Raw genomic sequence first — 13,126 nt, 5'->3', positions numbered from 1 at the left:
AGCAACTGCTTTTCTAGTGTTTGTTATCTAATTTCCGCAGGAGCAGCATAAGATAACGGCGTGCACATACCTTGTGCTCGCTGCTGCAGTTCTTGGGTCAATGTTCAGGCCAGCTATGTGAATTGTTTACATACATAACACCTGCAAATCCAGCTCTTAAAAAGCCTTGCACATCATACTGCTCCAGCTGTATGACAAGGATGTGTTTGCAGAGAATGGTGCAGTTGATTAATTTTGATGTTAAAAATGTGACAATTAAAAGACACCAAGGTTTAGATTATTTCAGTTATTTAAATCAGAAGTGTAACTATCTTACCAGTTTATTAAGTTATAAAAGCTACTTTAGTTTCCCCCTTCAGTGTTACTTGCATAACAGGTTGTGGGTTTTTTTTCCTCCTCTATCCATAAGCAAGCAGCAAGCCAATAATTACTTGTAATTACATGTATCACTACGTTCTGCAGCTTTCAAAATGTAAATAATCAGAAAAAGGACTTCAAAATTAAAAACTCAAAGATAAAAAGCTAAGGACAAAAACAGAGCATGAAAGAAACAAACAAGATACTGCCAGATGAATTTATTTTGCTTTTCTTGTAGCTCCCAGAAACTTTTCTGGAACAGACCAGGCTAGTTGCTTTGCAATGCGAAGTACAACCAACACCAAGTACATGACAGACCACATTAAGATGCACCTAAATAACACTTTAGAATGCAGTGAATACACATTCTCATTATCTTTCACGATAAATAAAAATTAATACATCAATTTTCAGTAGAACCAGAAGATTTTGAAGTTTTGCATATCGGTTCCTCCAGAATAGTTGAATAAAAAGCAGCTTTTGTAAACTTATCCCTTTTACATAAGACCTTCCAAAAGAAGCCAGGTGATCTGTGTACGACTGGCATTTCATCAACCTCACGCTTGTAGTACGAGAATCATCTGTAGGGCGTATTTCCAGTTTAAGGCGAAGGTTGTATTTCTTTACTTTTAGGTACGGCAGCACATAACACATTCTGTATTCTTTCAGCTGAAAGAATTCTGAACAGAAAGCAGAAACACAGAACCTCCTACCTGCTCCTCCAGCAAGCGGAGAAGTCACACCATAAATTTACTTCCACATACAGCACTGCCTTTGTGAATTAAAACCTTTATGTCCTCCACAGCAGTTACCAGTAAAGCTTAACGTTACAGAAACAGTAACATTAACAGACACGGAAGTTAGTGGGCACATGGTGGTCACCTCCTGTCAGCTATTGTAACCGAGGACAGAATTCTGTGTCAATTTTGAATTCATCACCTGTTAACAAACAGGGTCTATACTGCTTTATCATCAAGTCCCACTGCCACGATCCTCTCTAGGGGCTAAAACAGAAGAGCCCTTCATTTTCAGTGCAACAAATGTCTGGCTTCTAAATGCAATATTCATGTCTGGAAAAAACTCCAAAGCATTAGGAAACTTTAAATAAGCATCTCTCTTACGGCATGAAAACCATGGTAGATGTAAAATTCCAACTGCAAAAGAATTATACTGCTTCCTGAGACCCAAGTTTTACACAAATTGCTTCTGTGCAGCACCACAAAAATCACTCAGGACACTGTCAGCTTATTGATGAATTTAAGCGTCTAGAAAAGTTCCTCATTACTTCAGAGAGCAGAAGTCAGCTCATCTACTACAAAGCCTCACACATCTTCTTAAAAGAAAGAAGTCTATAGCTTTTGCATTTCTATTCAGAGTAAGCCCTTCAAAATAAAATAAAAATATAATAATAAAAAAAAAAGATTGCAGAAGTTTCCGTATTTTTACTTTTTTTTTTTTTTTTGGTAGCAAGCCATGCTTCCAAAATTTTTACTCATTTATTCTTAGAATGGAATCTGTTTGATATTTTAGTTCAGATGTAAACTTCTAAAACAAGGGTTTCAAGTTGTTGCAGATTTAACAACACAGATTTCATCACCATCCTGTTTCTAAACAGCACTAGAAACCTCAATAAGCACAGGTGTGTCTGCTAAAAATCTCTTCCTTATAACTTAGTTTCTTGGCACATTCTGACTGGAATATTATAGTGTCTGTCATCTTCAGTTATGAGAGTCACCACAGGCCAGTCCTCCTCTGGGTCATTGGGATAAAGTGTGATGAACTCATCCGTACCATACTTATACAGTCGATACACTTGGATGGTGTACTGCAGAGCATAGGCGAGGAGAAACATTTCCACCTACATTGGAAAAAAGCAGAAATACAGCGTGTCAAACCAAACATGGATTTACAAGATATTGCTTATAAAAATACTAATACTGATTGGGTATCATTTTAAAATATGAGAAACATGAATGCCTGTATGTGAGCACCTCAAGTTCAGTATCTTGATCGTTAAAGCCATTCATAACTTGCTGCATAGATAGCTCTATGACAGTGCCTTTAACATAGAGCTCTTCAGATGCAAAATTGTCACAGTAAGATACGAGTCCTTAGGAAACACTGGTTTATACAGAGAATCCCATTTCCCTGCTGCTGTGAGCAGGTAGGAAAGACAGTCTCTCATAGCTATACACATCCCATTAAGTCACTAAAGCAGACAAGAACTGGCTTCAGGCAACAAACCCTTCCCTCTCTGTGGGTACTCTGAATTTCTAGCCAATAAACAGCAGATGGAAAGCCCTTACAAAGCCCATAGATATCAATGGGAATTCAGAAGACTTTTCCAGCTTCTTCCTATCTTCTCTACTACAGTGACAAGCATACCCTGTCCTAAATAACAATTTACAACAACAAATATTACCGAAATATCTAAGCTTAGTCAGCATGAAATTCCACAACATTACTTACAGACCAAACTGGACAGCAAAAACATCACTGCTGAAAAAGTCACCGCAGTTTCATCTTTGCAAGCCATCAGCTAATTCAACAGTAGTAGCAACCTGTCTCATCTATGACAGGGTTACCAGAGTTTTAAGCCAATAAACATAAACTAAACATAATGCTCCCATGCTCTTAGTGTTTTTAAGCTACTGAGTTTAATTGCTGTACCACGTGGATTTTTAAAATGGATGTTTCTATAGTCTTTAAGACTATTCATCTCATTAACTGCTAGGTTTTGTTCTGGGGTGCCTCTGTGATATGCATATCACTTCTGCAACATACAAGGCATTAGTGCCATTAGTTTATCAGAACCAGCACGTCTATGTACCGTACACGGTCTTCATCACTTGAGCGTTATCTTTTATCATATTTTTAAAAAGCTAAATTAACAATTAAGAGACTAAGACAATTGCTACTATGAATAGAATATCATACTTCCAAAGAATGATGTTACCCAAGCGTCATTGGGCACAAAAGAATCAGCATTTAAAAGACCTTTACAGACTTTTTGTACAAGCAAAAAGTTCTACTATACTTTTTCTCTAATGAAAGATCAGATTAACAAAAGCTGGACAATTTCTTAAACCACTGAAAATTCCAAGCAGAAAAATAACACTGTAAAAACAATCTCTCCTTACTTGTTCGAGGCCTCCGCTGTGACCTATTTGGTTCAAGTGATTATGCATTAACTGACAAGGGTTGCTGGACGTATCCCGTGCAAACAGTAACCATGAGAAAACAGGAACTCTCCTTCCATTTTTATCATCATTGTATAACTCAATCGCTGTGTTAAGCATCAAAAATTTCAGAGCTTCATACAGACTGTACTCCTCCTCTTCATTTTTAAACAATTTATCACATGCTTCTTGTTTCTCAGTAGGACCCTTGATTTCGCTTATATACTTCCACTGTAGAAACAAACAAACAAACACAACATGTATCAACAGCCATCACTGTGCAGGAGCTGCAAAAAGCCACTTGTGAATCGTCAGATATTGAGCATATGCACTCAGAATTTAATTTGAAAAAGGCTCTGTATCTTTTTAAAAAACATCCCAGAGTATTCCCACAGGTGTAGCTCTGTCAAGGTCAAGCTGGGTTAGTCTGTTTTTGTGTTAGTCCTTCACAAGAGCAAAACACTGGGAGGTTGGAAATCGTTACAAGGTGGCAAAATACATTTTCAAAAGAGAAAGGCAACAGGCTCTTTGTTTCCTGTCATAAATCCTACATTTTTTCATACTCTTTACATTTCAGTTATTCAGAATGCATATTTTCGTGTTGGGTTTATGTGGCAAGGTTTTGGCCATGGGGAGCTACAGGGGTGGCCTCTGTGGGCAGAGCCCAGCAGCTGCCCCATGTCAAATCAGAGCCAGCTCCAAAAGGGACCTGCTGCTCACCAGAACTGAGCCACTGAGCGATGCTGGGTGGGCCTCTGGGAGCGCAGGTTGAAAAAAGAAAAATTCCTGCTGGGCAACAGCAGCTGGAAGAGAGTGAGAAAAAGCCCTGCAGACCTCTAGGTCTGTGCAGGAGGGACACCCCGTGGTACGGAGCCGTGTGGGAGCAGTGCTTGAAGAGCTGCTGCCTGTGGGCAGCCCCCGCAGGCTCAGTTGTGGAAGGACAGCATCCCATGGGAGGGACCCCATGGGGAGCAGGGGCAGGGAGGGACTGCGGAGGTGACAAAGCATCAGGGACTGACCACAGCCCCCATTCCCCGTTCCCCCTGTGCCACTCAGATTGGAAGGTTGAAGAGGTGGATAGGAATAAGGTGGTTTTAGTTCTCATTGCTCTAGTCCAGTTTTAATTGTTAATTGCAGTAAGTTAATTTTCCCCATGCTGAGTCTGTTTTGCCCATGACAGTAGCTGACAAGAGATCTCCTTGTTCTTATCTCAATCCACAAGGTTTATCATATTTTCCTCCCTGTTCTGAGAGAGGCTGTATATTTCTTGGCTACCTGTGCTTGTTAATCCAAAACTGCATTTAATTCCAACCTGCTTGGATGTAGCCTACAAAATATTCTTTAAAAGTCTTTGAAAATGAGAATATGCATAAACACTCAAATATGAGTAACTAAAGAGTTTTACATAGATTCCAGAGTTTCAGAAGGCCAGGGAAAGGGGCAAAATGTGGCTAAGTAATATACTACTATCGACACAATCATTTTTCTTATTTGCAAGTGACCACAAACAAATACTTTTCCAACCTTTTTCCTTAGTAGCATTAAATATTCTTTTATTTCATCACTTATTTCTCCCATCTTCCTGCCTAGTTTCTGTTTTAGCTGCCACTGCTTGATCCAGTCATATTTGCTCAACAAGTTCTCGGGAAGCTGGAAGTAGACAAAAGAAAAGGCAGTTTAAGTCAAAAAATCTTGAAAGAAATACCACCTTACACATGAATATATAGGTGTAGATATGATACAAGATATTTTTCATCTTAAAATGATCGGTTTTATGTTTTCCTGAATAGATGCGATGCTATTACCACAACTGAACACAACTGGCTGGATAATACTTGCTGGCTAATGGTCACAATACTGGTCAACTGCTTACTGTTCCCTCATCTAACCAATACATAAGCAACAGAAAAAAAAAAAAAATCACCTGAAGTTACTCAAGGTTTGTTGGTTTTTAAACTCCAACTGCAAAAAACAGTGACTGTGTCTGAAAGTTTCCCTGAACCAACAGCAGAAGAGGTTAAAGAGATGGTAACATCCACCAGATAAACCAGAATTCTTTGTGAAGTGTGAACTACGTAGTCCAGAACATGAGAACTGTGTTTTGTTTTGTTTTTTCAGGGAACATAATTAGAACACAAAGTTTCTTGTAAGGAAGAGAACAACCTGAAGATGGCTCCCTGGGGATGTGGTCACAGCACTGAGCCTGTCAGAGTTCAAGAAGCTTTTGGACAACACTCTTGAACACATGGTCTGATTTTTATTTATTTATTTATATATGGTGGTCCTTTGGGGACCCAGAAGTTGGACTTAAGGATCCTTGTAGGTCCCTTCCAACTCAGATATTCTATGATTAGTTGATGCATAAAATCATACTTTAGCCTCAGAACAATTTTTTGTACTGCTCACATACTACACCGGCTCACCTAAGAGCTTTTATGCTCCTCTTGAAGGATACACTGGCTGTGGAAAACTTTTTACGATGTACTGCTGCAGTATGAAACATTTCACAGAAATATTTTTATCAGTAATTAAACATCAGACGTTTTTGTAAAGATAATGATCAGAGTAAGAAATTTTAAAATGGCACAGAGTTATACAGAAAGGTGATAAGAATATTACCATTTGATCTTGAACACTGGCCTACAACCGAGTGTGTCAGAGGTTCATCATTTGTATTTCTAGCAGCAACCTGGTAACTGGCAACTTACTCCCCTGAAGCAGGCCGCTTTCATATAGGCAGTTTCTTACATATTTCTTCCATATACAATTAGCACCAACAGACTTTGTTGACACAAGACAATTTTTAGAATATTTTTCTTCTAGTCTTAACAAAACACACTGTGTTTACCCATCAGTGCTCCAGAAGGACTATTCTTCATGTCAGATTGGAGTTGCTCACATATGTACGTTAACTAACATTTAAGACACAGGTTGCACACATTCTGAAAAGCCTGCAGCATCCAATTTGTTAATCCAATTTCTAGAGAAAACATCTATAGCATACAAAAATAGATGGCAATTTTAAAAAGATGTTTTTCCAGAGGTGCTTAGAATAAGTTCTCTGTAATTTTTTTACTGCCAGGTGTTTTAGGGGAAACCTTTCACTGCCATATTATATGCACTAAGAAGAAATCAAAATAAAGACAGGCAAGTTACATTACAGTCAGCATAATAACATTCATTCATTATACCTTGGAAACTACGTTGACCTGGACTCAATTCCAGGTTGAAGCTATTGCTATAAATCTACAACACAACTGAACACTACCACTTTTTAGTTTAAGCAATATTAAGGAGTGAGCATGTAACAGGGAAATAAAACGTTAAATTTATCCAACAGGCTAGAACAAACAATCCCTACTGTCTGATCTGTTTGACACATACCTTAGTAAAATCCTCACTCTGCAGCCAGGTTGGTAGCTGAGTAGCTTGACTTAGTGCCTGGAACAGAGTTGCTCTGAGAGCACAATAGTTATCACCACGTACTCTCCTTATTGATGCAAATTTCTGAGCAACTGCTTCATATCCCTAGGAAAACACAAAATCCAAATAACATGAAAGCATCAATAAAACATTTCAAGGTACCAAGATATTTCAAGGCACTGGTATCATAAAATGTATTAGAGTAGTAACATCCAAATGAAAACGATATGCTTTGAAAGTTCATATGCTTGTATATCAAACTATGCTTTGAAAAAATACTTTCATAGTTCTGCTGAATAACAAACAAGAAACCAAGGAAACTGAAATAGATAATTGGTTGTGGCATTTCTTTGACTACACTGCAGAAGCATCTTTGAGATGTGGGCAGCTAGCCTACTTAGGTGTCAAATAAAATCCACATGAGAATGTAAACCTAAAAACACAGCATGCTTACAAGACGTTTCAGCAGTAGTTTACGCCGTTTTACCCAATGCATGTCACATGTAGCTTGCTTTTGCCTTAGGGAAAATGTGTGTTTATACTGAAATACCTTGACGTGTCTCAGCACATTTGTCCCCTCCCTGCTGTTCCCAGACATACATGTGTAACAGGGTGCAACACTGAAATGCAAATTCTGAAGCTCAATGTGTCTCTACAGCTCATTTAAGATCCAGAGCTCTATATCTCTATTCTTACTAACCTCTTGAAGATGACACGTGGATATTTTGATTTACACAAAGTATTTCAGGTAAATTCATACATACCACTAAGTTCCTCACCCAACACCCTTTCAAACAAAGCAAAGAACACTGAAACCGGTCTTCTTTATTTTATAACATCCTAGCTCAAAATTAATTTACAGGTGTCCAAAACTTACAGAAAAAAAGATTAAGGAAAAATTAAAAGAAAAAGCCTGATCCTCATCAGCTCCCCATCTTAAAAACGAAGTCATTCACCTACTTCAGTTACTTTCCTTCTGAAAAAAAAAAATGGCCAGCTGCTCTGCCATCTCAATAGTCCTTGTGATTACCATTTCATGTCAATAAACCAAATTTAAGTTGAAAACCGTAATGGAGAACAGTCTAGGATTTTTATTTTAATATTACCATGAGTATCCTTGCCAAAAATACATTTTGAACAAGTATGAACCATCTTCCAGTTGTTAGCCACTTCTATGACTAGACATTGAAAAATATTGCTATTGCATTTTCTGTTTCAAATGTCTTTCGGAGAGGAAACAATCTATGGAACATAGAAATACAAACAATAAGCCCAATAAAAATAAGAACGTATAACTTATACTTTTCTCATCCTTTTCGCTACTGGTGTATTTCCTCTCCATTCTTTTCTGCAATACTCCATGATATCCATTTCGGGTGCAACACTTGGTTTATATTCTGTCAATATAGAATATGCAAGATTACACTGAGGAGATCTGTGAAACAGAACAACATAGAAAAAGCAATATGACTTACACTTCTAAATACATGCTATCCCCTTAAAGTCACCTTGGTGCACAAAGAGACTGGCAGCCTAACATATAACTACTATGTAGCTATTAGTATTGTAGCCAGAAAAGCCATTTGCTCCGAGAATGACAAGTGAACAAAAATAAGGACTTAGTTCAACAACACAGAGAACACTCTGCTCCTGTCTTCCAAAAATATTAACTGACAAAGAGATAAATTAATAAGGTACTCTTCATTATCTTTGCAGAGAAATCAGAGAAAAAACGTTCAGCTGAAGTTTCTCCTCTTCTTTCAGAAGCCAAACAATAAGGCAGAAAGACAACAGGTCTTTCTGAACATACTGGGAAGAAAAAAATACGGTTTTCTTGGAATCCCAACAGCCTTTGCTCCGAAACAAATAGGAGTAAGGTTATCAGGGGTGCCCAGCAACAGATGCTTCTATAATGTCTATAAATCAGTAATTCTTAAACACAACAGTCATAACATAGGCTGTATCAGCACTTTCCAATGGATTCACATTCTCTCGTAAAGTAACAATAGAAACAAAGAAAAAATATGCACAGAACAACTAGATTTGCGTAAAAGTGATAGTTTTGTGAATTAGAAGTGTACAATGTAATCAGTCACAATAAGTAACTTCTATTGCACAGACATTCACGCACAAAAATCATTGGAAATGAAGGTCTTGAATCGTTACAAATTAGTGCTAGTTAATTGTAATGCTGTAATTGAAACACCACACAAAGTTCAAACATACCTGAAGAACTTGTCTTGCAACCAAGTAGTATTTTCTCTCTCTCTATTTCTTCTGCATCACGATACATGTCCTCCTCACTACAATAAAATTGACACGTACATCACGTAACAGCACAAATCTTGTAGTAACTTACCCCTTTTTATCAGCACAGGCAAACACTTATGTCTTTCTCCAAGTACTATATCAATTTCATTTTATTTCCTTCTTACACATTTGCATAAGACTCTTATTTATGACACCAATAGTAGTAATGAAACTATTGGAATTCCTCTTCTGCTGGTTCTATGGAGACAACAAGAATGCTAAAGCCCCTTTATAATTGTACTTTTTATAAGTTAACAAACAATAAAAGCCAAAATGCTCTATTAATCTGTATACACAAATACTGCAACCTGTGCATGCAACTAAAAACATATTACCCACAAGAGCTTTATATCTCTATTCCACAGGGGCTGAACAACTTGCATATTCTGCTCGTTATTAGGCATCAGAACATCATGATAAACAGCAGCCAGCTATCTTCAGCTGGTTTGAATGGTACCAACTTGAAACAAAAAATTCACAACCAGACAAACGTTTCTGCCATAACATGAGCTTTTGCTTTTTGGTCGAAGTATGCTGTCTTAAGAGTTAAGAGTCTCCATGTGAATCTATATGCACATATTCAGAACTCAAGTTACAACCACAACGGAGGAAAAGATGGCCTCAAAGCCCATGGTTTCTGTGCACAATCCAGTGTTATCAAGAAGAGATCTCAAATCTGAGGTGTGACCATGACTGTAAGGAATGGAGGCTCATGCAGCATTCAAGAAAAAAAGACAGTAAGTCACACACTCCTCTAAACTTGATTGGACAATAATAACACCTAATAAGCTTTTGAAAATAAGTTTCTTCACAGCTAAAATACTTGGAAAAAAGTATATCACCAAACATATTACTAATTCATTTAGACTTACCACTAACAGGAGAAGGTTATATTGAAAGCTTGTATTTTGGAGAAAGTACATGTGCAAAAAAAGTGTAAGATTATTATTCGATGCCCACTACTACTGGTGATTTCTAACATGTTACTCAAAACCCCAGTTTGCCTGCAAAAGACAAAAAAGAAATAAAGGCAGTGACCCTGCCTCATCTTCCACAACGGAAGGAGGACAAGCAGTTAGGAAAACCACAAGGACAGGCTGTGGGTAGCCAGGTGGTAAGTTACTCTCATTAAATTTTAAATAATACATTGGTAAATCATGGCTCTGCATTTCCTTTTCTTTATTTCCAAATTAGCTCTCTTATGAAGGGAAAAAAAAAGTAACATTCCTATCCCATTTGCATATATTTCCCTTGAGAACAAGACAAATGTTCAACATAAAGACAAATACAGGTTGATACCAGGAAACTGTCACCTACAGTGCATCCTGTGAAGGTGCAGTTTAGTTTTTACTCAAATTTCCAACCTTCAACTTTCAAGCTGGGTCTCCTGGACGCTCAAATAGCTGCTTGAAATCTGATGTGTAACAATACTAAAAAACTATAACTTAAAAACAGAAACAATAGACGTAGTCCCCCATTAGAGACCACTATCTGCTGAGAAGTCTCAGAGATACATATCCAAAGTCCTTATCCTTGTAACAGTGTGGTATTGGACAAACCTTAATTTCTACACCAGATCTCATTTCTAACCAGAAATTCAGGGCCAACAATGCTTGTGAAGAGTTTCAAGAATACTTGATAACCTTGTAAATACAAATTGAAAAATAAGAACTTGTTACCCAGCAACAAGAGTGATCCCTAGCCTAGCTTATATACAGGCTAAATGCAGTATGAAATATTTAAAATATAACACAGCAGCCTCATCCTCTGAGCACGAGCCTGCTTCTAGAAGGGATCCAATGGGACTGGGGGGAGCATTGCTTTGGGATACAGTCTTGAATAGAAATTTAGATTACTAAGAGAAAATAGCGGTCATCTTGGTCAACTGAGGTCAAAGAAGTTTGATGTAAAATTAGCAGTGTGATATTTCCTCCTACAGATGTTAGTGTTTTCTTTCTGGGAGTTGATAACATAACAACATTAGCAGTTTACTTGACAGCTAACACCCAGCATAAACAAAGCACTGCAATTTATCTGAGCTGTTGTGAAATCAAGGTAGCTAAGAGGTGCAATCCATCTGCACAGACACTTTCATTTCAGAGAAGGGCGCGCATCTTTGCATCGTTCTAGCCTAGTGATTATTCAGGTAAGCAAACCTGTGGAACCAAGAACACAGGAACTAAACCCTTTCCCATTAATCAGAACAATATTTGACAATAGTGAAAATAACAGATGGAAAAGAACAATTGAATGAAAAAAATGAAAAAAATAGAATGAAATAAGTTTGGAATAAACATACATCTTTGACTTCAGCCTTATTTCTTGTAAGGCAAGAGACTTAGAAAAAGAGTTTGACTTCTGAATAAAACACATTAAGTGAAATAACAGGGACAAGATACAGTCTTTGCTATTACAGAAAACAAGCAGTAGTTAATGAAATAGGATTAAAAAAGCCATGTCAAGATTTGACGTTTAGACTGATTACACCATTGGAATCTGTGAAAGTGAATTTCTTAGCAAAATTTCATAATTCCCTTTTTTTTTTTTTTATGGGAAAAAGATTCCGTATTAAAAAATCCTCACCTGTCCAGAGATATCTCCATTGCTGCAGGATGACAATAGGCAGGTAAATACATTTCACAATTCCTTGAAGCATCCTCCTCTGTTGCAAGCGATGCAGTCCTACTTATCTCCTCAGGTCCCCCGGTGCCTCTGCGTGCACACTCTCCTCTCCTTTCCCCCGCAGATCTCCCTTTCTGCCCAGCAGCCGCGTTTGCCGGGCCGGGCTCTCCAGGCGGCTCCAGGGCTCTCCCCGCAGCTCCCCCGCCGCGCCCGGCCACCTGCGGCTGCTCCGCCCCGGCTGCACGGCTGCGAGGCGCTGCCATCCTCCCCGGGGAGCTATCCTGGCTTTGGGGAACGCGGACACGCGTGAATTTCTCACCGTGGAACACACATTTTAAGAAAGTTACGATATTTGAATAGTTAACTTATACTCTGAGCATTCAGAGACTGCTTATATTATCTCAAAGGGGGAACAAAATCCAGAATAACTTGGTAACAGCACCCGAGCTATTTCCAAATTCCCCTCTTCACTTAAAAGCCCTTTATCCTTAAATAAAAGACTTTATTTAACTCCTTCCGCGCCCAGCTCGCAGCCCCCACACCGCCTCCCCTTCCCCGCTCCCTCACGCCCCTCCCTCCCCGCCGCCATCGGCCGCCCCCCCCTCACCTTCCCGGCGCCCCGGAGCCCCGCGGAGGGCCGGAGGCGGCCCCCCGCCCGCCGCTCATGGCCGCGGGGCCGGCCGCGACCCCACCGCCCGCCTACAGCGGCCGCCGCCGCCTGCCCCGGCTCCTGCCCCCCTCCGCCGCCGCTCCCGCCCCGGCCGCCGCCATCTTCGGGGCCGGCGCCGCTGGAGCGGCGTCATGCGGGGCGCCCGGCCGCCAAGATGGCCGCGGCCCCGTGAGGGAGGAGGGGGGCCATGGTGGGAATCCGTCCCTCACGGGCTGAGTGGGGCTTCCTCCCCTCCCAATAAAGTGCCAAATAAAGGCTTGCCGTCACGCGAAGTGAAAGGATTTGCGTGAACCTTCCCTTACAGCTTTTAAATACACTGAGGGAGCTGCGTTCCAAGTTGTCAGATGCCCCCTGTAAAATGACAGCACTGTAAAGGTGGTGCACAGATAACAGCCGTCATGTGGAGTCTGTCAGAGGCAGGAAGCACCTCCTCCAGAACATAAATAAATAAATAAATAAACATTGATTCAAGCCTAGACCTTGGTGTCAGGGTGTGTTTTTAATGACCCTATCTCAAACAAAGCCGTACAGTATCAGAAATCCTTGGCCTTAGCACACTGCGGGG

At 39.6% G+C, this 13,126-nt stretch overlaps 1 protein-coding gene across 3 annotated transcripts; it reads right to left on the bottom strand.

Moving 5' to 3' along the window:
• Positions 1 to 560: 560 nt before the first annotated feature.
• Positions 561 to 12,951, bottom strand: OTULIN (OTU deubiquitinase with linear linkage specificity). 3 transcript variants are annotated; one of them, XM_068670825.1, is made up of 8 exons: positions 12,864 to 12,951; positions 11,853 to 12,176; positions 9,186 to 9,262; positions 8,262 to 8,356; positions 6,921 to 7,064; positions 5,061 to 5,186; positions 3,498 to 3,767; positions 561 to 2,215 (listed from the first exon to the last, which is right to left on the bottom strand). In XM_068670825.1, the coding sequence occupies exons 2-8, from the start codon at positions 12,152 to 12,154 to the stop codon at positions 2,021 to 2,023; spliced, it is 1,209 nt and encodes a 402-aa protein (XP_068526926.1). In that variant the 5' UTR covers positions 12,155 to 12,176; positions 12,864 to 12,951; the 3' UTR covers positions 561 to 2,020. The 3 variants fall into 3 exon arrangements, with proteins under 3 accessions (XP_068526926.1, XP_068526925.1, XP_068526928.1); XM_068670824.1 differs by lacking the exon at positions 12,864 to 12,951 and adding an exon at positions 12,499 to 12,748; XM_068670827.1 differs by lacking the exon at positions 12,864 to 12,951 and adding an exon at positions 12,499 to 12,745 and having other exon boundaries at positions 11,853 to 12,172.
• Positions 12,952 to 13,126: the final 175 nt, after the last annotated feature.

The sequence above is a fragment of the Anas acuta genome, chromosome 2 (assembly GCF_963932015.1).
Source record: "Anas acuta chromosome 2, bAnaAcu1.1, whole genome shotgun sequence".
NCBI lineage: Eukaryota > Metazoa > Chordata > Aves > Anseriformes > Anatidae > Anas > Anas acuta.
Note: the sequence above shows the minus strand (reverse complement) of the source record. Positions and strands in the feature narration are given on the sequence as shown.